Source organism: Dermacentor variabilis, chromosome 7, assembly GCF_050947875.1.
Source record: "Dermacentor variabilis isolate Ectoservices chromosome 7, ASM5094787v1, whole genome shotgun sequence".
NCBI classification, from domain to species: Eukaryota; Metazoa; Arthropoda; class Arachnida; order Ixodida; family Ixodidae; genus Dermacentor; species Dermacentor variabilis.
In genome coordinates this window covers 108,648,127-108,675,780 of record NC_134574.1, presented here as the reverse complement: position 1 = coordinate 108,675,780, position 27,654 = coordinate 108,648,127, and the positions used below count along the sequence as shown (strand labels likewise).

Sequence of the window (27,654 nt, the reverse complement as noted above, 5' to 3'; positions counted from 1 at the left end):
GGGGAACTGCGGCGTGAAAGGCTCGTCTCGGACTCGCCCCATCGGACTTAAGCTACCACTGCGCAAAAGAGACAGTGCTTGAGGCCACTGATGCTTCACAGTGCAACTTTTTTTCAGCAGCCCGTCGAGCGCTTAACATTTTGCCTCTACAGCGTTCAATGCCTGCTCCGGCCGCGTGGAAGGAGTGGATCCATCCGCGCTTGAAATAACGCATATCGTAGCCTGGCCAACTTTGATTATTGGTCAGCACTGAGGACAGGCCTGATGTACGCGAGTTAGCGCGATTCGCGCCCACAAGGTGTGTCGGCCGCGGCGGCATGTGTTGCTCTGCAGGTTCTCAAGAGCATGTTTAGCTTATGCCAAAGGAGCTGTCAGCTCCGAGCTCTGTCTTTCTTTCTATTGCCATCATCCTTACCTTCCTTCATCTCCTGCATCGTACTGCTGGCCGCTAATCAGGTGTTAGCAAGGCGCTGTACAAGGTATCCCAGCTAATGTTAGTCAAGCTCTTAAGAATAAAACATACAATATACTAACATGCATCCCATGGTATTCTGTAAGCAGTAGCGCACCGCACCAGGGGCATTTTTTCTTTCATAATTGATTTATGGATAATAAGCTGATATTAATTAACTAACTTCTTGATTACGAAACGGAGGCCGCGAGTTCTGATTGAAAAGTAATCATTATGCCTTAAAGGATCCGATCCAGCTGCTTTCAGTGTGCTACGTCTCGCGTACCTTATTTTCCCGCGTTATAAACAAAACGCGCGAAATATGAAAATAGACAAACGATTACGCGACCGCAAGCCGAGACGCCAGCGGTCCCAGGCGTTATACGGAAGAATTAACTCTGCTCAATGCATTTGACCTCCTCCTCAACGCCGCTGCGCGCTGCGTTGACTTCGCCTTTGAGTCGGAAAAGGCAGCTCGCAGTTTGCGGCGATCAACGCCGATACCCATGCCTCGCCACTTTCACGTGACCGCCGAGCCAGGCATTGAGCGGAGTCAATTCCTCCGAGTAACGCCTGGGACCCCTGGTGTCGAGGCACGCGGACGCGTAATCACTTGGCTCTTTTCATATTTCGCGCGTTTTCTTTTTAACGCGCAAAAAAAAAAGAAGTAATTGCGCGTAATTAGCTGCACGAAGTAGCCCTGGAGGTAGTTATGAGTATGCGCGAGGACAAAGCACACTGAAAACAACTGAATCGCTGTGTTTTAAAACACAATTATTACTTTTCTATCAACATTCGCGCCCTCCATTCAGTAATTAAAAAGTTCGTAAATTGATATTTCATCAACTTATCGATATTTCAATTATGACAAAAATCGTCCTGGTGTGGTGCGACACTGTTGACCGAGTACCATTGGTTGGGTCCTTGTATATTCTAATGTTTATATTTGAGAGCTGGCTAATGTTAGCTGTGACACCCGGTACAGTGATGGCACGTTCAGCACGCTTTCCTCTTTTCTGTCAAGCAACACCTCTCTCTCTCTCAACGCACTTGTTCGCACTACATTTACACGGGCTCCTTTTCAGAAGGTCATACGCTTACTTGCCCGAACGTGTTTGGTCACATTGTTAATTCCTTCGAATACTCGAGAGCTGACGCTGACACGGTTTACCAAGGGATCGTAGAGGCGTTCGCTTGCGACTACAGCTTCACTGTTGGCCAAGTGCATTCTAGGCAACCGTGTAATTAGAAACCCCAAATGCTGTTGTGCACGAGGACGTTTTGTCGCATAGAAAGGCACACGTAAACTATCCTGATACGCCGAGACCGTAAGCCTCTCTGATTCCAATTCCATACTTGACGCGCATTGACCTCCGCCACAGCTGCAGCAACGATGACACCCGATGAAAACGCGTCAAACATCGACCTACCACAGCTGCATTTACGCATCTGTGTTAGGTCGCATGAAACAAAAGGTCGCATGAAACATCTGTCGTGATACATCAGCTGCGAAGAGACTATCCTATAACCTTTAATATAGGTCTGTAAATTCCTCTACTACGTAGAAACGAACACCATTTGTCTCACTTTGCTTTTGCACAATTTTCGGAAGACACTTGGTGGGTAGATAACAGAAATGTTAGGAGTAACCATACGCTTTCAGATAGTTCGCATTCTGCCATTCGCGCTGCCCTTCACGCTGCGTTTATAACAAGTGCAGCTGCTGAATTTGCAGTTATACGTCTAGTGGAAACTATGGAACCTTCATGGGCCTTGTTGAGTGTACTGTGCGGAAAATAAACCGCACAGACAGGCACAGTATTCAGGCAGACGACGCAACGTTTATGTACACTTTAGTAAAACAGACTACTTTGGTGATTCTGGAGCAGCGCTATTATTACTTGACTCCAACGTTTATAACGGTACATTCTAAGTTAAATCGACCTGTTTACTTCACGCACGTTTTCCTGCCGCTGAAATCAGGTTCACGAGGGAAATGTTTCGGGTTGGCTTTCGCACAGAGCGATGGAAAAGTACGTCGTCCTTACTGTCTCTGTTTTGTAGGCCAATTGAAAGATCACTTTATTCCGTACTGAGCACTTCTTTTGTATATCCCTGCCCCTCCCGAGAGAACTTGCAACCTATCAATAAATTTCTTCAAGTGCGATCAGCACATGTCGCGGATAAATTATGAAGGTAGCAAATTATGATAACTACTAAGTTGACCTCGCCTAACGTTTCCTTTCCGATGACTGCTTCGTAAATATTACTAGAACCATGACCGAAGACTGCGACCACGCGTGCACGAACAGACATAAGGCTTTTTACGCAAGCGTCAAAAATTTAATAATGGGGTTTTACATGCCAAAAACACTTTCTGATTATGAGGCACGCCGTAGCGGATGACTCCGGAAATTTTGACCACCTGGGGTTCTTTAACGTGCACCTAAATCTAAGTACACGGGTGTTTTCGCATTTTGCCTCCATCGAAATGCGGCCGCCGGGGCCCGGATTCGATGATGCGACCTCGGGCTCAGAAGCCGAACACCATAGCCACTGAGCAACCGCGGCGGGTACGCAGGCGTCCTGCGTAGCACACCTTGCACGGACGCGTCGCGGTGTCTCACTGTCTGGGATGCCTGATCCGTTGATGAGAACGAGGTCATGGGCTCGATTCCCAAACGTAGTTGCCTAGTTTTTTCTAAGAACGTTATTGTAAAATTGTCCGTGTGTTATACCTTTGTGTCACGTCCGAAAGAAAAAAGCACGAGGGCGGAGCGTAACCAGCAGGCCTTCTCCCTCGCCCACGCCCGCTACTCTGGCGTTTGTCGTAGCCTGCAGGTTCCTACGAAAAATGAAACCCCATTACTCCAACGGCTTCCACAGCCTTCAACACAACCTTCAGCACAGCCTTCATCGTTGTGGCAGACAAAAAAAAAGGAAATTAAGGGTACGTGGTTCATGTTCTTCGACAGCTGCGCGTAACCCGAGATCTGTATTAGCGCTCTCATGTATTAGCTGAGCACCGGCTCTGTTCTCATACCAGCATAGTTGCGCAATCCGGGTCGCTCTTCATCGTCTAAGTGCGCCACCTGGAACAAAGGAGATGACTTGTCTAACTTTTTACTGCAGACGTGCAACGCGAGGTCTCGTAATATGTTTTAGTAATATCATGTGCACAGTGTTATCACGGCGCTTGTACTAAGAAGTTTCGAAGTTATATTCCGGCTCAACGCTTCCTCTTCACTCCTGCTTAGAATATAGTGGTGTGGCTGAGAATTGTCACAGTGAGACGACATATTCTGCGCTGCAGGCGTTGAGGAGCAGCAAGTGACAGAAATGGCGGAGGCCCTCTACAAGTCTGCGTCAGCAAGTGTGTTTGTGTGTTCTTTCGTGTAGCAGTAACACAGTACCCACTGTATCAGGCGCTAAATTCACCTCGTTTCTCTTACACTGACATAAAGTGCAGACAGTGACGCACAACAAAACTTAGAGGAAGGTAGCCGGCACGTAATTGTGCCAAATCGCCAACCTCACCAACGAGTCCAGAGAGTCATATATGAAAGGACTTGTTGATTCGTGTTCGTGGGAGTTCGTATGGTTTTGTCAGCAGCGACCAAGAACTTCAGCGTCATATCATGAACCTCAAAGGAGAGAGGAGAGTACTGGCGATGACTTAAAGTAATGCAAATGTGCCGAATGACGTCTTTTGGGTATTCTGCATCGATAAGATACACCTGTCTTGAAGAAGGCCGCAACCCCAACTGGGATTTCTGCCACAGCTGCGCTCGCAGCGAAGTGCCGAAAATTTATTTCTTACAGATTTGCAATCCACTGGCTGCTGTCTAAAATAGTATCATGTTCTCTTTGGTGTACTGCCCATGACATGAGCCAAGTTCCTTGCTCTTGAAACCTGGAATACTCAGTGTGCAGAGTGCAGCTTCCATAAATAAACGTACTGCAACGTCGACATACAACAGAAGAATTATACTCTTGTTTTGAAAGAGTTAGAATAGGAAGGAGACCGAGGGGCTCCATTACTTTTGAATAGGAGCATAGAACACTTGTCAAAGAAATCTAAGTATGGCTGGGTGTCTACGTCTACACATTTGAGTTCTGACTGGACAGCTTTAACCTGCTCAGGACCAGTGTCCACACCGGTGGTCAACTGCTTTCCCTACCCCCCCCCCCCCCCTGTTCCTTGCAAAACTTTATATAAAATTATAAGCTCAGTCATTCGGGTATAAGAAAGAGCTAGATGTAGGCGACACAGTTTGCCAAGCGTGTAATTGTTTTGTTGCCACTGGTTTTCAAGGAGATTGATACTTTGTGTGAGACGTACCACTGTATCTTCACTGATGGCGCAAAAAAAAAACAAATCCATAGTTCATTTCTACTGCCACCACGCGACGTGAAAATCTAGAAACAAAGTGTGCGCGAGGAACCAACATGTGCTGGGAAACCTGTATCTGTATGTTCAAGCAAACAAAGGACGCTTTTATTAGAACAAACTGGAGAAATGAACTCCTGCCAACATACAACGATAGGTGCGCGTGCGAAAATGTGTTCTTGCGATTTGATCAAGAAAAGCTGGCCTGTGTGGACAAAAAGCACTTCACTAGGAGCGTCTTTAGGAGCAACAACTAGCCAATCCTAACGCTAGACATATTAGCAAATGCGACTATCCCATGGCTACAACCAATTACGAATCCCCAGTTTTTTACATCCGTAAGAGACTGGTTGACAATGACAAGTAGAACTGACTTGAAGATGCATTTCGTAACTAAGAGTTTCCCGGATGTGACGAGTTTAACTACGTGTGATATATGTAAGTTGAACTGAATTCGGAAATTTTACATGCCAAAACCACGGTTTGATTATGAGGCGCGCCATAGTGGAGGACTCCGGATTAATTTGGACCACCAAGAGATATTGGAGGGGCTCCCAATGCACGGGACATGGACGTTCTTGCGTGTCGCTCTCATAGAAATGCGGCCGCTGCGGCCAGTATTTGATCTCGCCACCTCGTGCTTAACAGCGCGACCCCATAGCTAGCAACCGCGACGGGTGATGTGATAACGTGAGGTAAATGTAATTACGATGCCATTTTTTTTTTCTGACAGCATGATGAACCATAAGATAATATATGCATTCGAAACTGGAAATTCAATCAACGAAGTAAGAAACGTCATCGCAAAACTATTCCTTATGTTTTCATTTTACTTAAATAAAGCAAAAGATATCACAAAAGTTCACCTCTTAGGTTTTTACTTGCTTCAGAGCTCAAAGACAGGGTAAAGAAACCGGAAGAAATAACGCTGTGCAATGTCACGTACTCAACTTGTTTGGCTCCATCGTTTTGCAAAGAAAATGTTTTCCCAACGGAGCCCATTCTCACATATATCTGTTACGTTAGAAGCTCGAAGTGTTCGTAAAAAAGATGCTATGCGAATCTGCGTACTTGACATATCACTGGTAAAGGTGCCTGCTCAATAGCAAACAGAGCTTACCAACTAAAAGCGTTGTGAATTCGACGCCCGGTGCTTCTGCCTCTCGCAAAGTCAAAGCCAGCTTCTTTTGCTCGTTGTAATTGATCTTTCTTTTCATTCTTCCGCTCATTGTTCACTTCCCTCAATCTCTGACGTATATGAATAATCAGATACCTTCGCGTCTGACGCCTTGTCTCAGTACAGGTGTGAGACGCGCTTGAGAAAAAAAGTGCAACCTATGAGAGAGGTTCCAGTCGCGGCGCCAGAAATGCGCACGGCAGTTCCGGCTGATAAAAAGATTAATGACACGAAGGAATCGTCGCACATGCAGGAAACTGGACATCACAGGTAATAACTGGCGACAGGTCTCTTTGATTTGTTCGCATTCTTTAAACTATAGTCATCGATACTAGCGCACCTGTTTAGAGGGAGAGGTTGCACAGAGGAAAGAGGCCCTGTTTCTGTTTCCCTACAGATGCGCGGCTCAGCGCCTCGAGTTCATGTCTTGCAAATGCAGTCGTAGGGCGGAAGCTATGGACTCCTCCACGGCCTTCGCAAATGGAGGAGGAAAGCGTAGCCATGGACGAGTTCATCCGCCTGACGCAGGGGAGTTAGGCCTTTTCGACTAATGCGCATCCATAGCTAAAGAGAGGCTATATATTTCTTTTGGTTTTCGACCTCACCATAATAGGTATACACTTCCCAACCTGGGTTAGGTGGCGCTACGGATGCAACTGAACTGCTCCGCTCGCGGAAACAACTGAAGATGACGTCTCCAGGTAGCGCGGTCGCGTATAGGTGCGTTGCGTCCGGGTACACAGGCTGCCGAGATTTTCGTTCCCGTGCGTTTGTTCGCACACGCCTGTCCTTCAGTGGCGCAACAGCCTCGATAACACGAAGGGCCGACGCCTTCCTCGGGAAATTCTACGTATTTCTGGGCAAGTAGTCCAAAAAAAGACAGAGGAGACACTTGTGCACTATACTGCTGTTGATGGCAGTCAGGTAAGTCGCTCCTGTTCAGGGGCCGTACTCTGTAGCGGTTCGCTTTGGAACCGGTTCGGTCTGGCTGTTACGTCTGGATTACGTCACTCCTCGGAGAAAGAGGGGAACGGGGCGGCGTAAGGGGAACCAATCAACTAGCGGCGGTCTGCCGGAAGGCCACGTCATCATTTTTGTTTGTACTTGGGGGACGATATAACAATTGAAGGATGTGGCTGCTCTGATAAAAGAAATATTGGTTTTTTGTATAGAACACTTTCAAATATAATTTTCAGTAATAAATGTGATCTTGCGGCGCAGACGGCTTCTCGGAGTTGTAATTTTATTTGTGTTGTTTTCTTATTGAGTCGCTAGGTGGTGTGCCATACGCTATGCAAACAACTTGCCTCGCTTTGTTACCGTTTTGGACTTGTTCGCGCGCCGAAATCGAAACGATGTCGTCGCACAAGGACAGGCGGCTGGGTCCTCATGTTTCAGCGAAGCAGCGCGAAATACTTGTTTCATTTGTCGAGGAGCACCCCTACCTAGCAAAGGCGTCGTGTGCGTTGGGCCAGCACAGCTGACGGCGGCTTTCTGTTGCACCGTGGATGGGAATCTAACCCATCCTTTTTCTTTGCCCACAACCGTAATGGCCTTGGCGACGGTTGTAATGATCCGGCTGACCGAAGGCTGCGTCAGTGCAATCGCTCCGTCATTCCAGACGCACTGTTGAAAGCTCCCGGTGGCAAAAAACCGCAGCGCGCACAGCACTTTCATCGTAGTGTCCACACCATGAAATATTTTGGGTCCGAGATGTTCTTCCACCTCATCGCTTTGGAGAGCCTAAAATGCGTTCGAAACTCTTCTTCGGCCATGCCGAACGCGTCGCGTCGTTGCCTCTCGTCGCGTCGTTGTCTTTCGGCGCTCGCCAGCAGCACAACCAAAGGAGCCGCCATTGCCGTCTCTGTCTCGTCTCGTCTAGGTGCCGGCTCGTCAGCTGGCGCGAGTCTAGCCGGCAGCCACGGTTGCCCTAGCAACCCTCGACATCATGCTCGCCAACGCGCGCGACCCTCGAGCGAACCACTTCTCCGCGGTTCCTCTCGTAGCAGCGAACCGGTTCTTTTCCAGATGATTGACAACTTGTGTGACGTCAACAAAATTTGCCGTCCCGCCCACCAGAGATGACGACACCGAAGCGCCGACCAATGGCAGCAGCCAGACCGAACCGGTTCCAAAGCGAACCGCTACAGAATACGGTTCGCATGCCAAGTTATTTAACGTTTTTGCGTGCGAAATATTTATGCATGTCGCACAGTCAGTCTAGGGGGCTCTCGCATGCAACTGGTGTACATTATGAAAGGGGACACTGGTGCTCGTAGCCTCCGCTGATTGCCAGGTTGACAGTCGGCCGGAGCAGGCAGCTTCGCGCAGATGCAGCGAGTGACGTGATGTGCGACATGACTGCATGTTAGAAACGAAAACAAGAAAAAAAGAGGCGAAGAAGTCGTCAATGAATAAAAATCGTGAAGAAGCTTGCGTGGAAAGCCTTGTTACAATTACCAAGGTATAAGATTTTACCATCGTGTCGGGCGACACAACGACTGTTCGTCGAAACCTTGAGCTGTCGAAACCTGAGACAAGTTAATACCACTGCTACGCAAACACTTTGAAGCGCTGTCTAGTTCAATACAGAGTGGGCGCTTCTACACGAGCACTTTCTACCGCAATTTTTCACGATCCAGACTTCGTAGATGGTGATCGTAGTCTGTCCTCTGTACTTTAATGTCGAGTGAGCTCAAGCCGCCCGATCCCGATTGTTGGGCCGTGCAACAGCGGGCATTCTTGATGAGTACCGAACATTTCTTTCTGTATCGGGCTTGTTCACGATCGAAACTGTCCGTGTTGCACCGGTGTCGATGAACAATAGAGAGGCGAAGTCATTCATGCCAGCACTTCCCTCCTCTCGAAACACGACTGGCGGAGTCAAGATGCCGCACAGTGCGATCTGCATTCTTGTGACGAATTGGCTACCTAATCATACGCCTTTGCTAAAGCGCTCAACTGCTTGCAACTTGCTACTACAGAAGTGTTACTGATCAAGGAGACGTTACAAGCGCTCGAAGAATGCGGTCGCACTCCACGCGGCTCCGGCGATTTTCGATGTTTTCGCCGCGCCAACTTCACTGACTTGAATTATTTGTGCACGAGTAGGTGTGGGAAGGTATCAGCATCACACAGACACCACTCTCCACGTTAAAACTACGGAGATTCCCCCAGGAGAGCTTTAGTTTCCGGATCACGCGGCTCGCCGCCCTAAGCCTAACGAGCTGAGCGCGAGCACGGCCCTCAGTAGGCTCTGCGCCGCAGCAACTGCTCCTTCGACGTGCACCGCTCGCCCACCGAAATAGAGTACGCGGTAAAAGTGCAACTTATCTCCGAGGAACAATGGTCGAACGACTCCTGGAAATCGCCTGGCTACATCGCTCAAGAACGACGACGCCGCGAGCTCAAGACTCAAGGCAACGAAGTTACCAACTTGAGTGCGATGAGAGTGAGCTCTTATGGCAGCGGCCGGAGCACATCCAACGCCAAGCCGCGCCCACCACGACAAGGCCGGCGGGCACCACTACCTAGAATGCCGGCGGACGTCATCCTCATCGTGGGACACCCGCTGTCACGCATCGGCCTCACGAAGGTTCCACCGTGGAAGCTACACAAAGCCGTGCTGAAGGCAGCATCATTGCGCGATCAACCACCAGCGAACCGGGATCGCCTGCGCACTCACCCCACCAACAACACTTTCACGCAGTGCGTCGTCGACTCTCACAGCGCCCAAGCCTACCTCCGCATCAAATCCACCAGCGTCGGCACACGCACCGTTGATCTCCACGTGTACGCTCCTCCTTAGGACGACACCTTGCGAAACATCATGTTTCCCGCGTTCGACGATTTCTCGGAAGAAAAGATATTGGCAGATCTTCAAGACAGCAACCCCGACGTGCCTGTTGTAAGCGGCAGACGCATGCGCCAGACAGGGCACCTCACAAGTAAGGACCTCCGGAAGTGTATATTCTATCACGGCACCGACATAAGACTACCCTTTGTACAACTGCGTGGAGTCATGCTACAACTGCATAAAGGTCGGCCATCGAACGGACGTCTATCCCTTCCTACGTATGCAATGATGCCGCCGTTATGACGGAGAGCATTCCCCGCCCAAAGAGGGCGAAACTCCAACATTCGCGCCACGCTGCATCGTCTTCGCTAGGGAACACAACACCTGCAGTTCCAACTGCAAATACCGCTTCGTCAAGACGAAGCGGTATTCACTCACTCATTAATGCCGGTTCCTGTTTCTCCAACAGCGAGCCAATGGACTCCGACAACGACTACACCGTCGTGGAGGGCAAGCGACTGAAGAGAAAATACCGCAAGACAACGAAAGACGTCAGTGAGCAGGGCCCAAAAGGACAGCCTACTCCAACTTACAGGATTGCTTTTGTGCGGCTCGACCTTTCTAAGAATTTAAATTCTGTGCACAGACAGGTTCTTAACACCTACCTTGGTAATGTGGCTCCAAAAGGAGTTAACGAAGTGCGTTTCAACACCAAGAAAAATGTAGTCACAGTGGAAGTAGCGACGCAGGCCGCCCTAGAATTGAAAACCCTGCTTACTAGGACACATAGTAGTCCGGTCGTTCGTCGTGCACAGTGGTCGCCCTAGGGCAGGTGTTATCTCCGATGTCGTGAATGACATCAGCGACGAAGAGCTACAAAGATTTCTGTCTTCAACAGTTAAGGTCATCGAGTTTCACCGCTTCGGTCGCTCGACGGGCGTCAAGCTTCTTTTCGAGAGAGACACGCTACCTGATCATGTCAAGGTGGGCTACGTGAGACACCTGGCGCGTTCTTATGTGCCCCGACCATTGCAATGTCACAAGTGCCTAAAGCTAGGCCATGTCAGTGCTGTCTGCACAGGCCAAACTGCATGCCTCCGCTGTGCCGGCAGCCATGACGTATGTTCATGCACAGTAAGACAAACGAAGTGCTTGAATTGCGACGGACCCCACGAGGCCAATTCCAAGGATTATTCCTAAACAGAAAAAGGAGAAAAAAATACTGAACAAAACGAGCAAGACATGTATGTCCCAAAAGGAGGCGGGAGCGTCAGTGCAACACCGAAGGAGACGAACGCGTCGTCGGTGTGGACAAGCTGTAGGTCCAGACGAGAGCTTCCTGGCTCCAATTCCGCAGGTCCAGCAGAAGGTAATTGAATCGACATCGATAGGTAAACCATTGCTTCAAGCGAGCCGCGCAAGCCCGGAACCGTATGTATGGCCACGCTTACCGCCGCGCTCACGGGCCTCAGAATGTCAGTGCGAGCAAGGACAGTGCACTCAGATATCGCCATCGGATTCTGTCATCAAAGCCATGCTGCGACAAATAATCGCCGCCCTGCAGCCGCTACTGTGCGGTTTAAATACGTCAGTTGCGCTAACAGCGGCAAAAATTATGAACGCTATAGACAGTCTCTTCGCTACGCTGCAGTTACTTATACCTCTGCTCGCGAAGATGACTGTGCTGTGCTGTCGAGTGTACACGCACGCATTACACAGAAACATTGTGCTGTGCAGCCCTCATCATATTCACCATACCACCATCATCCTTCCTCTTCACATCATATCTGTGTTATTCCCCAAACCCCTTCCCCAGCGTAGAGTAGCAGGGTAGAGCCATTTCACTCAAGACAACCTCTCCACCTTTCTGCCATTCAATATTACCTCTATATCTCTGCCGAGGGGAAGGGTAGACAGCCCCCTTGTCGTCCTCAGCCTTTACAAGCCACCAGGAGACAAGTGAACTGACATTCCAATAGTCCTCCGCAAAGCGTCCTTACTGGCCAATGGAGCACAACTACTGATTTTTGGTGACTTCAACGCCAAACGCACGGAGTGAGGTTACCCAAAACCCGACCACAAGGGCACGTGGTTATGGGAGGTCACACAAAATCGAGGTCTTACTATCCTCAACGACCCACAACAACCAACACGGGTCGGCAACAATGTGTGAAGAAACACCCCGCTAGACATCTCCCTTTTCAAGAGCATACCGGGTGCCCGCTGGAAGGCCCAACTGTCGGTAGCGATCGTTACATTTTGTCACTGACTTTTGAATCGGCCTTCAGCAGGGCGAAGACGACCCCGGCCCGCATTACGAAGTGGGATAAATTCCGTCGACTACGCGAAGAAACGGCACCCGACTCCCCATCGGATCTCAACGAATGGATCAGGTCCCTGAGCCCCGATCTGACCTCCACGACGTATGAAATGGTGACGCCTCAATAGCATCCATCGACGGATTTCCGCGTCCTGCACATGTGGAAAGCGCACGAAAGCCTCACGCACAGGTGGAAGCGCCAACGTCACAACAACAAGCTGTGAAGCCGCATAGCGAAGCTCGTACGGGAGACAGAGGCTCACACCTCTACACTGGAACGTCAGCAGTGGAGCCAGATCTGCAACAATCTCAACAGCCAGCTGGGCTGCGAGAAGACATGGCACCTGCTGGATCCCGGAAACACCCTGTCGGTGGCACGCAAGAAGCTTACGCAAGAAATACACGAATGCCCGGGCACAGACGCGGAGCTGCTTGCGGAGCTCACCAGCCATTATATTAACACCTTGAGACAGAGCGACGCGCACATGCCACACAACGTCGTAGCTCCCGATGAACAGCTGGATGCTGACATTTTGGAGTCAGAGGTCTGCGCTGCACTGCACAAGCTGCACACGCTTTCAGCTCCGAGCCCTGACGAACAAGGCGCTGCATAACCTAGACCCGAAGTCGGTGGGAGCAATAACGGAATACATGAACGAGTGTTGGCGCTTCGGCCATTTACCTCCTGAGTGGGAACACGCACGGGTGGCATTCATACGAAAACCGGGCAAGAAACTGAACCTAGAGAATCTTCGCCCCATTTCACTCACCTTCTATCTAGGCAAGCTCATGGAGCATGTAATACTCTGCTGCTTGCAGACCTTTGCAGAAGAACACGACCTCCTACCACCCACGATGCTCGGTTTTCGGGCACACTTGTCTACCCAAGACATTCTGCTTCAATTATATCACGATTTCTTGCTTCCAGACAGTGGTTTGAGCACGACAGCTCTACTGAGTCTTGACGTCCATAAAACTTTTTACAACGTGCTCCACGCTGCCGTGCTCAACAGCTTAGCCGACTTACAACCCGCCGAACGAACTTACAACTATATCAGGTCGTTCCTCACAGGCAGGGTAGTCGAGCTTGCGGTCGAGGACTTGCGCTCGCCTAGAGGCAGACCACAAGGCGCAGACTTGTCACTACTCCTATTCAACCTATCAATGCGCACCCTGCCTCCAGAACTGAATGAAGTCCCAGCACTCAGACACACATTATGTACTAACGACATCACGCTCTGGAGGTGTGAAGGGTCGGACGGCACATTTGAAGAAACGCTCCGACACGCAACTGACGTCGTCATGCAACACTTCAAGGCAGAGGGACTACGGTGCTATCAGCACAAATCGGAGCTCCTCCTGATCTGGCTAACCGACCGGAGCAAGCACAAGTCACCCCTGCCTCACATCGCGGTGCACGTTAACCGGAAGCCAGTCACCCACGTCGAGCACACGTGAGTTCCGGGCATGCTACTACAGCAGACCCGGCGGAACGGCATCATCTACCGGCTCCAGATCACGTGGAACCAGACCACAAGACTGCTAAACAGAGTGAGCGCGCGTAAGCAAGGTATGAAGGAGAAAGACCTGCTACAACTCATCCAGGCCTTTGTCGTCAAGCGTCTCACCTATGCACTACCTAACCTACAGTTACAGAAGACAGAACCAGCTCGCATCGACTGCATTGTGCACACCATCGAAGGTAGCCTTCGGCTTGCCAAGACACATGTCCGCTGAGAAACTTCTTATACTGGAAGTTCACAACACCATCGAAGAACTCATTGAAGCACACCACACATCACAGATTCACCGTCTCAAAATAGCAAAACCAGCCCCTGGATCCTCGCTCGAATGAGCCTCAGAGCGTCCACGACGAGCAGTGACACCGCCACCATTCCATCACACATAATGGGCATGTTCTTCATCAAACCGCTACCCAAAAACACACTCGCCGGCCACCACGACGGCAGGATAGCGAGGACCCAGGCCCCACATAAGACGTACGGGGCCAACTCCGCCGTGGCGCACGTCGACGCAGCCCAGGACTCAGATGGACCCTACACCTACGCCGTTTTCGCCATTCAAGGACGAGGGCTCAAGGAACAGACAGTTCGAGCTTCTTACGCGCTGCCACCCCCATCGAAAAAGAAGGAGTCGCCATTGCGTCGGACGCGGCCTCAATAGACGCCTGTATAGTTATAAGCGACTCCAACACCGCCATAACAAATTTTGCGCGAGGGATACTGGCAGACACCACACTAAACATGCTACAGTCACTATACAACAGTGAAGAACCTGCTTAATACAGTTGATATGGGTGCCGGCTCCCGCGGGGAATCCAGGGAACGAAGTGGCTTACCAAAATGCTCGAGGATTCGTAAGTCTAGCGGTGGGCCTGCCGGAACCGGCGACCTCAAACGAACTCCTGCACTCATTTCATGACATAATCAACACTACCGTTTTACATGACACACTATGCCCGCACCACAAAGTATACTTGAGAATTGACTTGAGAAAAAAGAATAGACGAAGTAAAGCAGGATATCGAATGCACTGCTCTTAATATTTGCAAACAAAATCAACTGCTGCAGGCACGAATTCATGAATTAGAAAACCAGAGTCATCGAAATAATGTGGTTTTTCATGGTATCGCCGTTGAGAATGACCATGAAACATGAGATGTAACGGAAAAAAACTAAACGTCCTGGCAAATTACGTTGACCCCGAACTCTCGCCGAATGGCATAGATAGGGCTCATCGATTAGGGCGGTATTCTGATTCTGGATGCCGTCCGGTGATTGTGAAGTACCACAACTTCAAAACCAGAGAAAAAATTCTGAAGTGTAAAAAGGATATCAAAGGAGACATTCAAGTGGCAGAATATTACTCGTTTGTCACGCGCCAAGCACGCAAAAAACTTATTGCCTTCGCCAAATCACTGCCCGTCTCCCCATCTTTTAAGCTAAACTACAATAAGTTGGTCAGGGACGACAGATCCTACATGTACGACCCTGTAAACGATAAAACATTTGAGATTACCGTAGAACGCACCAAACCGGTAACCCAGCGCGTGCCTTCGTCTCTCCCCGCTGCATCTAGCTCTTGTGAATCTGCCTAACGGTTACCGAGGGACAGTGACCGTTATTTAAGCGTAGCTCCCACATCAGTCTTATTTACTAATATCCGAAGTGTCATCGAAAGACGTACTGAACTCTTCTCTGCCATAAGTGCATGCTCCGCTGACATCGTCGTCCTAACTGAAACTTGGCTGCATCAATACATACGTTATTCTGAGATATTCGATTCATCAAATCATTTCCACTGATATCGTTGTGACAGGAAAGATAGCCAAAGTGGTGGCGTACTAATATCAGTCAGTAAAAAAATAGTCATATTCTCTTCACATAACGTCAAGCATCGAAATTATATGGATATCTCTTCAACTAGGCTACCGCAGAATAATCCTAGGCGCATGTTATCGACCGCCTAATGCCTCTCCTACATTTCTTGCAGAGCTTCATGATACCATTAACGTCACAGTAACTCGTTACCCTTCGTCATCTATCTTTCTATTGGGTGATTTTAACTTTCCGGGCATCGATTGGTCCTCGGTGCAACCATCCTCCTCTTTGGCGCTATGCAAGGAATTCACTAATTTATGCTCATTGTTTAATCTTACTCAAATTGTTACTCAGCCTACAAGAATTACTGAAGTTACAACAAGTACATTAGACCTCGTACTAACAACATGCCCAGAACTGTGTTCAGAAATAACCTACATGCCCCAGTTAAGCGACCATTCCTTGCTAAATTTTTCTGTGAACATTCCTATACAAAAATCTGCTGGTCACACTAAAATAATGCGCATGTACCATCGCGCTGATTTCAACAAAGTTAATGATGAACTAGGCTGTTTCCTGGCCACCTTTTTCGACGAATTCGACTCGCGATCGCTGAACGCAAACTGGCTCTTATTCAAGAACAAAATCTTAGATCTCACGCGCCGTCTCATACCAACTCACGTAATATCTTATCACCTGCATGCTCCATGGCATAAAGCGCATCTTAAGCGTTTGTCTAACCGTAAGAAGCGCTTCTTCCGTTCAGCTAAAGAATCACGCACTGAACATCATTGGTCCCGTTATCGCTCTGCAGCTTACACTTACAATTCTGCGGTAAAGAACGCTAAAACAAATTACCAGAATAGCACTCTACCGGGTATGTTGCTCAACAACGCAAGAAAATTTTGGAGTGTCATTAATCCCTCTGAAACGACCAGAATAATACTAACGAGTACAAGTGACGAACCAATATCTGATACTGCCTGTTCAAATGTAGTGAATGATGTTTTTTCGAGCTTTTTTTCAAGTGGTGAATCAACGGATTTCCCTCAACTGCTTCATAACAACTTCCTCCCAATGTACCCTGTAGTCATCCATTCTGACGGTATAGCTAAAATAACTGATAATCTTAAGATATCTTCCAGCGCTGGTGTTGATTGCATTACTACAAAGTTCCTGAAAAGTACTAAATTGTATTCATCGCTTGCCTTAACTAAAATATTTCAGCAATCATTGGAAAATGTTGAACTACCGGCCGAGTGGAAGATAGGTAAAGTGGTTCCTGTGCATTAATCTGGTAATAAACAGTCGCCTTTTAACTAACGGCCCATATCTATTACCAGCATCCCATGCAAAATCTTAGGGCACATACCCTTTTCACATATTGTCACTTTCCTTGAATCAAACTCGTTTTTTCATCCTTCTCAGCATGGTTTTAGGAAGTCCTATTCATGCGAAACACAACTACTCTTATTCACGCACAAACTTCAAGCAATTTTATACTGCCGCTCGACCGCCGACTGCATCTTTCTAGATTTCGCGAAGGCATTTGATAAGGTTTCCCATTATCTTTTGTGACTAAAACTGCGCATGGTAGGATTAGACACTAACATTCTAAAATTCCTTGAAGGTTTCCTTACCCATTGTCAGCGATTTGTTGCAGTCAACAATGTTAATTCCACCGTTCACCCTGGTCTTTCCGGTGTGCCCCAAGGCACCGTCTTGGGGCCCCTGCTTTTTCTTATATTTATCAACGATTTACTTAATAAACTTTCTTCTTCTGTACTTCTTTTTGCCTATGACTGCGTCCTTTTTCGGGAAATAACAAATGATAGTGACAAGCACATGATTCAGTCTGACCTTAACGCTATCTCAACATGGTGCAAAACTTAGAATATGGCTTTAAATGCTGAAAAGTGGAAACTTATGCGCATCTCTCGTGCTAATAGTGAATTGCCCGTATATACTCTTAATGGCGTGTTACTTGATCCTGTTACAAGATATAAGTACCTCGGAATTCATATTACGTCTAACCTTAGCTGGCATGCGCACATTGAGCACATCACTAACAAAGCTAATCGCATGCTCGGATATCTGAGACTTAACTTTCACGCAGTCCCAACTATCATCAAACTTCTACGCTACACCACACTCGTACGTTCACAACTACAATATGTTTCATCAATCTGGGACCCTGGTGTTAAGAGTTTCATTGACCTACTGGAGATGTCACAACGCAAATCAGCGTGGTTTATTCTCTCTGACTTTCGGCGTACATCAAGCGTAAGCACTGTGAAGCCTACCCTGGGCCTAACTTCACTTGCATCACGACGCAAAATTGCACGCCTGTGCCTTTTTCACAAAATACTTCATCATGAGTCTATTTTCTACGAGTTGCTTCTTCTCACTTCATATCTTTCACGCCGCACAGATCACATACATAAAGTAGGCATTTTTACATAAACTAAAACATTCTAGGATTCTTTTATTCCTCGTACGTCATATGACTGCAACCACCTTCTTTCCTCAATTGCCACAATTCCTGGCCCTGTATTGTTTCGGACTGCTGTTACCGCTTCTATTGATTGATATATTGTGTTTATCACTTATTCTAACTTGTCTATGTTTTCGTAATTTATTGTTCTCTGCTGTTTGTATTTTCAGTGTTATTGTGTATTACCCACTTCCCTTTGTAATTCTTTGCCCTAAAGGTAAAACAAATACATAAATAAACTAAACCAGCGTCAGTAGATCACCTGGCGCAGGTTACAGACACATTCATGCCCGAACCGCTACGTTTGCTCGTACATTAACCCGGACAGAGTAAGTCCGTACTGACACCTGTGCGGCGAACTAGCTACTCTCAGTTTCATCATCTGGGACTGTGAGGAGGACCCCCCTGCCCCTCGATCTCCTGGCCCCTTCCTCGCATTCCTCGTGGGAGGAAGTGCTCCTTAGCACTAGCCCGGACGTGAAATTCCTAGCCGTGGGGCGAGCCGGTGACACGTCAACCGGCTGACACAATGCGCTACCTCCCATTCCTCTAGCGACGTTGAATAGCACACGTTTCTTTTCAGTTCTACATCCTCGTCGCTAACGCACCCTCGATCGTTGCCTCACCCACGCGCCTTACCCCCTCTCCCCTTTAAAAGGGCCCTACCTACATATAGCGTGCCGAGGAAAGCACATGTTGCCTTGAGAAAGACAAGTCCACTTGTCGAAACATTGGCTCCTGCTTTCACCTTGTTCTCGTTTTTGTCATCGTCTTGAATTTCCGTCTGCCGCCTTCGCCGTGTTTTCCTGTTGTAACCAAAGACGGTTATATTTACGTCCACGAACCCTGAAGCACCTTGCGCTGCGCCACGTCGTCTGCTACCGAGAGCTCGTGCACATCTGCATTTCCAGAGTACCGAGAGCACTTGAGCCATCAAATCACGCTGAAGTGGCCTCGCACGAACTAAAATCCAAGAGCGCGGTGTAGGTGCCACCCGATGCACTATCAAAACAAGGACAAAAGTAGGGTACTCTTCGAACTGGTACAGAAGGTTCAGCCTAATTTAAGAGACCTAACATACGAGTCAGGTGTCGTTCCGTCTTCTGCGCGGCCGACCTTATATGTGCGTGTATGTTTGCTCCTGTGGTGAGTGTTACATCTGCGTGAGCATGTTTGCGGGCTTGCGTGTTTGGTGCGAGGGGGCGTATTTGTCAGTGGTCGCGCGTGCCTGTGTTGCTGTGTCATAGTGCATGCGCGTGTTAGGGCTCCTGTGTGGGCTGTGTCCCTCTCTGCATATACGTTTGTAATATGAGCATCCGCACGGGTGTGATAGTGCTGCTGCGCCTGCGCATGCTTCTGCACCGGTTGTGTCTTTCTATGTGTCTATGTGTGCAGCTCAGTGCGTCCATAGTGAACATCCACATTTTGAACGGACAGCGTGTATATATTAGCGCATTGCCATATAGCATAATCACATGACATATGCCTCTCGCATTCCGTCTCACCCCTTACACAAGCGAGCACCAACAGGACAGAGACATGCTCTCCCTGCTGACCCCACCTCTCTTCTCTTCAATAAAATCTTCTCCTCCTTGTACATCTGTATATGTGTGCGTGTATTTGTGTGTGCGCACACGTGAGCGGGCTGTATGTGTCTGTGTGTGCCCGTGAGTTTGTGTTTAGGCCTGTATTTATGTCTGTATTTTCACAAATGTGCTTGTACATCGGCGCGTATGCTTTTGCGTGTGTGTGAGCTTATATGTGTGCCTGTCTGTTAGTATTTTCTTGAATTACCGCAACTGACAATGAGTGAAAGGAACAAGAGAAGCAAAAAGGAACCGGAGACATTGGGGCCGCTGGAATATCACCTTGCCCAAGCCAGCGTGCGACAAACCACCGTCAGCTTGGGAACGGTGCATTGCATAAATATAACGAAGGCATGAGAGCACAACGAGGGCAGGTGTGGCTGTGTTTGTCTGCGTGTTTCTGTGGTTTGTGTCCGTACGATTCGTTGCGTATGTGTTAGGGTGTTTCTGCGCGCGTACATATGTGTATTCATGAGTTTTACTCTGTTCTTGTATAAGTAGGTGAATGTGAGTATGTGCCTTCATTCGCATTGAAAGTGTTGTGGCGTATATGCGACGTAACGACAACACCAAAACTTAATTTTCAACTTTCAAGATGGAGGTGGACTCCTGGAAAGGTGTACCACTGGGTACTTTCTTACACTGCTTTCGCCTATGCCCTCTGGCGGTTCGCAACCACCGAACAGAGTGAGTCAATTACTTGGAGATTTTTCGTTTACCTTCGCATTGCTTGCACCCTTGATAAGGCGCGAAAGAGCGTCCTTCGTGAATTTCAAAACCAACCTTTTTTTTGCCTGCCTTCTTGTACTTTAATAAGAGTAGAATTTCGGGCAAGTCGGTGATACGTATTTGGAAACGGTGAAGCACAATGGATGGGACCAAAGCAAGAAGAAACCCGTTCGTCCTGTCCTTCCCGCCTGTCTCCTGTTCCTTTGGCCCCGCCTATTTTGCGCTTCACCGTAGTCAAATACCTTCTTGCATTTCGGCGCGGGTTTGTCGGTCGCTATGTTTATCGCCTCATTACCAGAGGCAAACACGGAGAGGAGGTGTGGGAGGGGAGGGGTACGTGTGCCATGATGCATTGATTATATTTATGCACCACCGAGCACGAAACGTTTTTCTCATGCCCTCGCTGTGTTTATGCAATGCACCATTCCCAAGCCGACGGTGGTTGGTCGGACACTGTGCGACGTTGATACAGCAATATCACGATGACGAAGACTATATGTTATGCTTGTCAAGGGAAGAATGGCAGGGAGAGGGGTACGGCACGGGCAAGTACGGCACATGTCATAATACAATGATGTATTCAAGTCGGCCTCTGAGTGAAGTGACAGTTTTTGTCTGCGTAAAGAAGTGGGCGGCATGCTCAGCCTCAAAAACGACGACTATAGCATCAAAGCATTGCAGCAATATCGCGCTACCCTTCCCCCGCCCCCCCCCCCCCGAATGCATTTGCTTTTATTGTTTACAAGTTAAGTGGGGTTCTGTTGCTCATCTGAAGCGTCATATTAAGAACTGCAAATTTTAAACCTTACATTTCGGTAGTGCAAAGTTCGGCTACACGAGCTAAGGGACAGGCGTTACTGCAGGTGCTACAAAATAATCCTTCATTGTCGCAGAACATTCAACTTGCCTCACACTAAAGTGCTGCGTGCAAAACTAGAGATTCAGCGGACCTTTCTGACCGCTCAGGGTGACCTATCCATTATGTCTGCTTCCTAGAAAACTTTCTTCTGGAGCATCACTGGAGTTACTTCAACGACAGTCCTTTCGGTCTTAAGCAAAAGCAGGTAAGTTATTCGTTTCTCCATGATACTAGGCGTAATGGTAGCGATTCTGAATTTGAAAAGTGGACAGTTAGATTCGCGAGACACATGCTGAAGTAATGCAATCTCTTGCTTACGATGCGCGCCGTATTCTGCGCGTAGCTCGTGTTCGAAAATACCTGTTAGCTTAAGCAGAACATTCCCTTTCCGCAGACAGCCATGGAAATACACAAACAGGCTTGTAACGCTGATACAGCGTTTGATGTTGCGATCTTCAATTCCATGCAACTCATATGGCGCCATGCGAATATCGCTCACGCTGTTTCTTTCTGCCTCCTACTTTATTTATTCTGTTCACCCTTGCTGGTCCCTACGAATCCCACTTCATTAAGTATTACTCGTGCACAGTGAAAATTAAACAGCCTTTGGGTACGTTGATATGATAAACAATCTGCCTGTCTTTCCTGGGTGGTGTGTGTGCTTGCTCGAAGCATATACTTCTAAACATGTGCTAGCCTCGATCCACAGGGAACCTGAAGAAATACGGTGCAGGTAACCCAGCTTGTGGAAAACGATGCATACATGATTAAACAAGCTTGGCACATTGCACTCATTATCTGGAAATAGCTTGCAGCATCCTTAGATATCTGACCTAGTAAAGGTCATCGTTCTTCAATGGATGTCGTGAGCGCAAAACAAGATGTGTCTGCTCATTTCATGTGTCATTCTTAAATTAATAACATTTATGGCACGCCGTAGTGGGCGACTCCGGAAATTTGGACGACCCGGGGTTCGCTAACGTGCACCTAAGTCCAAGTAGACGGGTATTTTCGCAATTCGCCCCCATCGAAATGCTGCCGCCGTAGCCTGGATTCAATCCCGCGACCTCGTGCTTACCAGCCCAACACCATAGCCACTAAGCAACCGCAGCGGGTCATGTGGCATTCTTGTCGCCGCAGAACGGCGGAAATGGAAGCTCTCGCGAAAAAGGCTGACTTCACGAGTCCATGTGCAAATGCCATTTGACGATAGGGTTAATTCACTGCGAATATGACAGCTCCTCAGTGTCTGAAACTATCGTCGAGCTCACCCTGTCAGTTACACTTAGATATCACTGTTCAAGCAAAAAGTAAAAATATTGCTTTCTCAGAGAAATTTCTCGGTCAACTTCAAAGCTAAATCCGCTGTCAGCCATGCGTACTTCACGAAAATACTCATATTTTCTATTAGTAGACATGCATAACAGCGATTGGCCTATAGAAGTCTGTGCAATGCCTTCATGCCGATGGCGACACTAGGTTTCCGTGCCGGAGTATACTTGTGGAGACAACTTTTTGCCAAGCGTTGTTGCCTTGTGTTCTAAGTTGCCATCTTTGCGTCTGAGGTGGCTATGCCGACATGTGCTTCCAACTAACGAAATAGCAAAAATTCTAGTTTTGTCCCGCAGCCCTTCTAGCAGTGAAGATCATTACGTAGATAAGGTTTATTATTATTATCACTCATTCGCTTACCTTGATAAACATTAGCTCCCGCGGTATGAAATTAGTCAGATCCGGTAGTAGTGATATCAAGCAAACGCAGTCATTTCTATGCGTAGCTCCATAATCAGTTTGGCAAGAAAATAAAGTGGTGCGGGATTTAGTTGTTAAACTGAACGTGTGCCATGCCAGACACCGTGAGAGTCTGACGGACACCACTAGTTCAACCACTAGGACATCCGTGTAGAAGCACATCTATTGAATGTTTTTTTTTTGCACGTGTGCTTTGTGTTTACGCCATAACCAATAGATGACACCTTTCATTATTCATTTCAATTCATATTCAGTAACAATGTTTTATCCGGCTCCGTAGGACGCTGTCAACTGGGAATGGCAGACCACAAAGTACGTCATGGCCACTGCGTGGATGTGGTATCTGCTGCATCCCGTGCTAGGTCGGGTGACAGCCTGCGTCGCACCGTCGGTAAGCACTGCATTCTACACCGACAAATTTCAAACTCAGTCTGCAACGCAGGTGAACTTTTTGGTAATTCAGTGATACGTAACCATAGGTCTTTAGGTTTCGGCCAACCGAGAAACAGGGAGGTTTCCGCAAAACCTTATGTCACTGCGTGCGTGTGTGTGCGTTCAGTTTCTACTGCAAGTCAAACAAATCGATAAATGAATAACAAACCAACCGCTTTATTGACTGTGGTTGATGAATGACTCAATAGATTCCTCAGTCTGTAATTCAGTGAATTAATTACTTCGTTATTTAGTCAACCTCCCTGCGCCATTTCCTTAGCCTTTATTCTTTTTCAATGCCTTTTCTTACAACAGAATCGCCAAACATATCACTTCTAAATTTAGCTTGCAGATAACGTTATCGCTTTGCCGTGAATAATAGAAATGGGTACAATAATTTCGAAGAAAATGTCTCCCCTTTCTTAATGTGAAAATTCTGGAACCAATCCTAGTTACATTTCCCCTACAGACCATGCTTCCAGATCTTGACGGTGTAGGAAAATTCGCCCAATGGCAAATAAAAAGAAGTTGCCGCAAAGCACTACTCAGCACAGAAATAAATTCAGACACTACATGGCAAATGTTGTTTATGAAATGCTGTTTATGCAGTTCCTTCGGGGTTGCGGTTGCCGGTATGTAGGCCAAATGGGGAGATGTTTCAACGAGCTGGCTAGAGAGTAGTGCTCTTAACGTACGTAATAGGACAGGTGACTTTCTGGCTGAACATTAGTAGCTGGGTGGCTGCAAGCCAAGATTTCACGACCCTAAATTTATGAGGAAAGCAAGAGCTAGGACCGAGTGAGGAATCGAAGAAGCTTTCTTTATTAAAAGATGGGCAGACAAATGCATAGCGAGCCATCCATTCTTTTATTGACGTTCAGAGCGAGTTTCTTCAAGGTTTTGTTTAGGTCCCAATTGTTTCACCCATTCTAATTTTTTTTTACATTTTCGACACAGACGTCTGCTCAAGACAAAAGTGTAGATACCTTGTTCAGTGCACATGTTCCCTGTTTTCATTATTATTTTTTCTGCGTAGTCACTTCGCCTTAGCATTCAGCATTTAGAATCCTGACGATAGAAAACTAAGTTCAATGCACATATCTTGTTACTGTTTTTGTGGATTTAGCAATATGTTATTAATCGTTTGCAGTATCTTGTTTTTTCAGTTGATCACATGTGACCATATCTGTGTTAACCGTGGCGTAAACTGGCAAGCCTTTCCGCATAAATAGGCCAGTTTCTGTGCAAATAAAACCAGTTGTTAGCGGTTGTCACATGGATTGTGTTCCTTCGTATCCGTCTCTGTCGCGCTACGGCTTTTGAATGGAACGTGTTGCCAGGGCTACTGCACAACTATGTCCGCAGCCTGGCAGCCCCTATATAGCAGTGCCCCTGACATCAGGTGCTTTAAGTAATATTTCAGGTTCTAATTTTTTATGAATTTTGCACCGTCCTGTACGCCGTCTAAGACATAGCAGTAACCTTAATCGCATGCATATACTATCTTTCCCTAGTTTAACTTAAGTCGCATATGCACCCAAAAATCCCAAGAGCCCGAAAGACCAACCAGCATTCCTAGGTAAACTCCTAAGTCCCCACATCACTGCCTCGTTGCTAACCTTCTCGCAGCTGGTTTCCGTCTTCTACGCTGCCTACTCCTTCCTGTTCGTCACCTTCACCTTCGGCTGGGAGGTGGCGCTGCTGTTCGTGGGACAACACGCCGTGTTCTACGCCGTGGCCACACTGCGCATCCCAGCGCTTTGCTACGTGGCTGCTGCCTTGATCCACTTCCAAAAGTTTTTCATTCCTTTCGATGCATTCGATGTGAGTCACTCAACTAACCTGTTTGCAGCATAAGCCTTGTAATTCTTGTATTTTTGTCTCATGCAGTACAACGATTAAGATGTATTGTCGATGTTTATTAACTGCAAGAAGAAGAGATGTTTTACTACTGAAATGCCCACCATCCAAATATCGTATCTCAAGACGATATACTACAGTGGAGAGAAACCTTGATTACGAAAAATAGAAACATACAAGACCCAATCATAATATCTGAGAAGAAAAGAAAACATCAATATAGCATGTTTAAAGACATTAGAATAAGTTGGAAATATGCGCAATCTAAGTGTTAAGTTGAGCCAGCACGTGACTTCTAACATGCATGAGTAGTTTTGTGCTGAAATCAAGATTTCACAGAAAAACACCTAACGAGCCACTGACAGGGAAATGTTACAACCTGCAAGTGATATTTTCGAAAATTCCTACCAAAGCACAAATAACACGCGGGTAAAATATTCTTTCTAAACTTTATCTGGTCTATAGCACAGTAAAGCGGTAGACAAAAACTGTAGAAAATAAAGTTCAATTATTTTTCATCTTATATCTCATATATTTTATATATCTTATATTTTGTATCTTTATAAACCAGTATTTTTTAACGCGAAGCATTTTAAAACAAATTATTTTTCTTAAACTAGGCCATTTTAGAACAGCAAAAGTTTACATAACATGCTAGGTTGAATGTTTTGTTCCTTTAAACTGCAATGCATTGCCTCTTAAAGGGGCCCTGAAACAGGTTTTAACTTATTAACAAAACGTTTCCGATCTGTTATCCAAGCTCGCGTGACCATACTGCCAAATAATGCCGCAGTGCATGCAGCAGGGAAATTAAAAAGACCGTAAAAAACGCTTGCTCTCGCGACATCAATGTCGCCATGCAGCGTCATTGCAAGCAGCTTGGCCCACCAAGAGCTATAGCCTCATTTCGGGATCGTGAGAATGTTCTCAATAATGTATTTATTGCTCATTTGAGTTAAATAAATTAAACATTTACAGCGTGTTTTTAGGCAATACATACTATTTATAAAAATGCTATGAACCTGAAACACCTGTCATCTTTGCATACGAACTGTACGGCAAAGCGCAAGTACTTGGCGCCACATAAGGTAAATCTCAAAAGACGAATTAACTAAAATGTATTACCTTTTTCATTAATGCCTTAGAAGCAGTTTACTCATGCACAAAGTGTCCCAGACAGGCTGTTTTCGCGTGCCCTCTTTAGGATAGAAAGATTAATTATTATCCTAAGTAATACCTTGTTTCACACAGTTATATGTCTTATATGCACGTTTTGTTTTAATCGGAGTTGCAACAAGTAATGCACCACATTGTAGTGCATTATGTAACCGCGCAAACGACAACGGACGGAGAAGGAAACACACAGGACAAGCGCGGATGTCCGCGCTTGTCATGTGTGTTTCCTTCTCCGTCCGTTGTCGTTTGCGCGGTTACAAAATGCATTCCAATATCAACCACTAATTAGCCCGCATCTCCCTGGTAAAAACGCACTGCAGATACGTTGGAGAAGGGTCTCCTGCCGCCGCTGGGTTCCACGGCCCACAAAATTATGAAATATACCTTGAGAAACTTTCCTTGTGAAGCAAATGCAAACTACAGAAAATAGTGGTTGCACCTGGTGAGTGAGGGTCTAACAGATACCGTACAAGCGAACTACTGTCACATTTTGCTATGCCTTCAAGCAATCAAAACATTTTGCCCACAGGGCGATACACTTCAGCAGTAGATAAGGAAGTCAAAAAAGGCCATGTCCGTTTGACTGCTCTGCACATGTAGAAGAATAAATTTTGGAATATATGCGAGAAAAACGACAGATCTATGAGAGATAAATTTATATACTGTCTCAGCGTGAATTCAATGAGCGATTCTGAAAGCATCAATACGCAGTTGGTGTAGTTGATGTTAAGGGATACACTTGGCGGATCTTTTACGTAACCTGCGCAACTGTGCAAAAAAGGTGACACTTGCGTGAATTGTTTTGTTTTTGTCAGTCAACTACTTATTATCTGGCAACTTACATTGACTTACGTGAACATCATGAACCATGAATAAATTTAACAACGAGTAAACGCAGCATGAAATCAGTGAGAACGAAATTTTGCGTAAGACAAACCAAGATGTATGCACTGAAAGATAAGCAGGGTAATATCATCAGCAATCTCATAGGTGTAGTAAAAGCAGAGGAGAAATTCTATACTGACCTGTATAGCACCCGAAGGAGACACGCAACATCCATTAGAAGCAGTAATGAACAAGCTGCAGAGGTTTCTTCTATAACTATCGATGAGCTTATAACGGTCTTGGAAGACATGAAACGGGAAAAAATCGGAATGAGACGATGGAATAACAGTCGATTTAATCAAAGATGGAGGAGACATAAGGGTTGAAAAACTGACAGCTCTCTGAAGTAACTGTCTATCGACCTCAAGGCTCCCTGAAAACTGGAAGAATGCAAGCATAATAATTC

At 46.9% G+C, this 27,654-nt stretch overlaps 1 protein-coding gene across 4 annotated transcripts in view; it reads left to right on the top strand.

The window, feature by feature from the left end:
• Positions 1-6,140: 6,140 nt before the first annotated feature.
• LOC142587756 (protein-cysteine N-palmitoyltransferase Rasp-like) overlaps positions 6,141-27,654 on the top strand; it is a 40,893-nt gene continuing 19,379 nt past the window's right edge. The window contains exons 1-5 of one of the 4 annotated variants that reach the window (XM_075698981.1): positions 6,696-6,942; positions 20,151-20,242; positions 21,281-21,348; positions 23,176-23,286; positions 24,957-25,151. In XM_075698981.1, the coding sequence (XP_075555096.1) occupies positions 6,932-6,942; positions 20,151-20,242; positions 21,281-21,348; positions 23,176-23,286; positions 24,957-25,151 (477 nt within the window). In that variant the 5' untranslated portion in view covers positions 6,696-6,931. Of the gene's footprint in view, positions 6,289-6,695; positions 6,943-20,150; positions 20,243-21,280; positions 21,349-23,175; positions 23,287-24,956; positions 25,152-27,654 lie in introns of those variants that run through there. The other 3 variants (XM_075698983.1, XM_075698982.1, XM_075698984.1) reach the window with 3 other exon arrangements.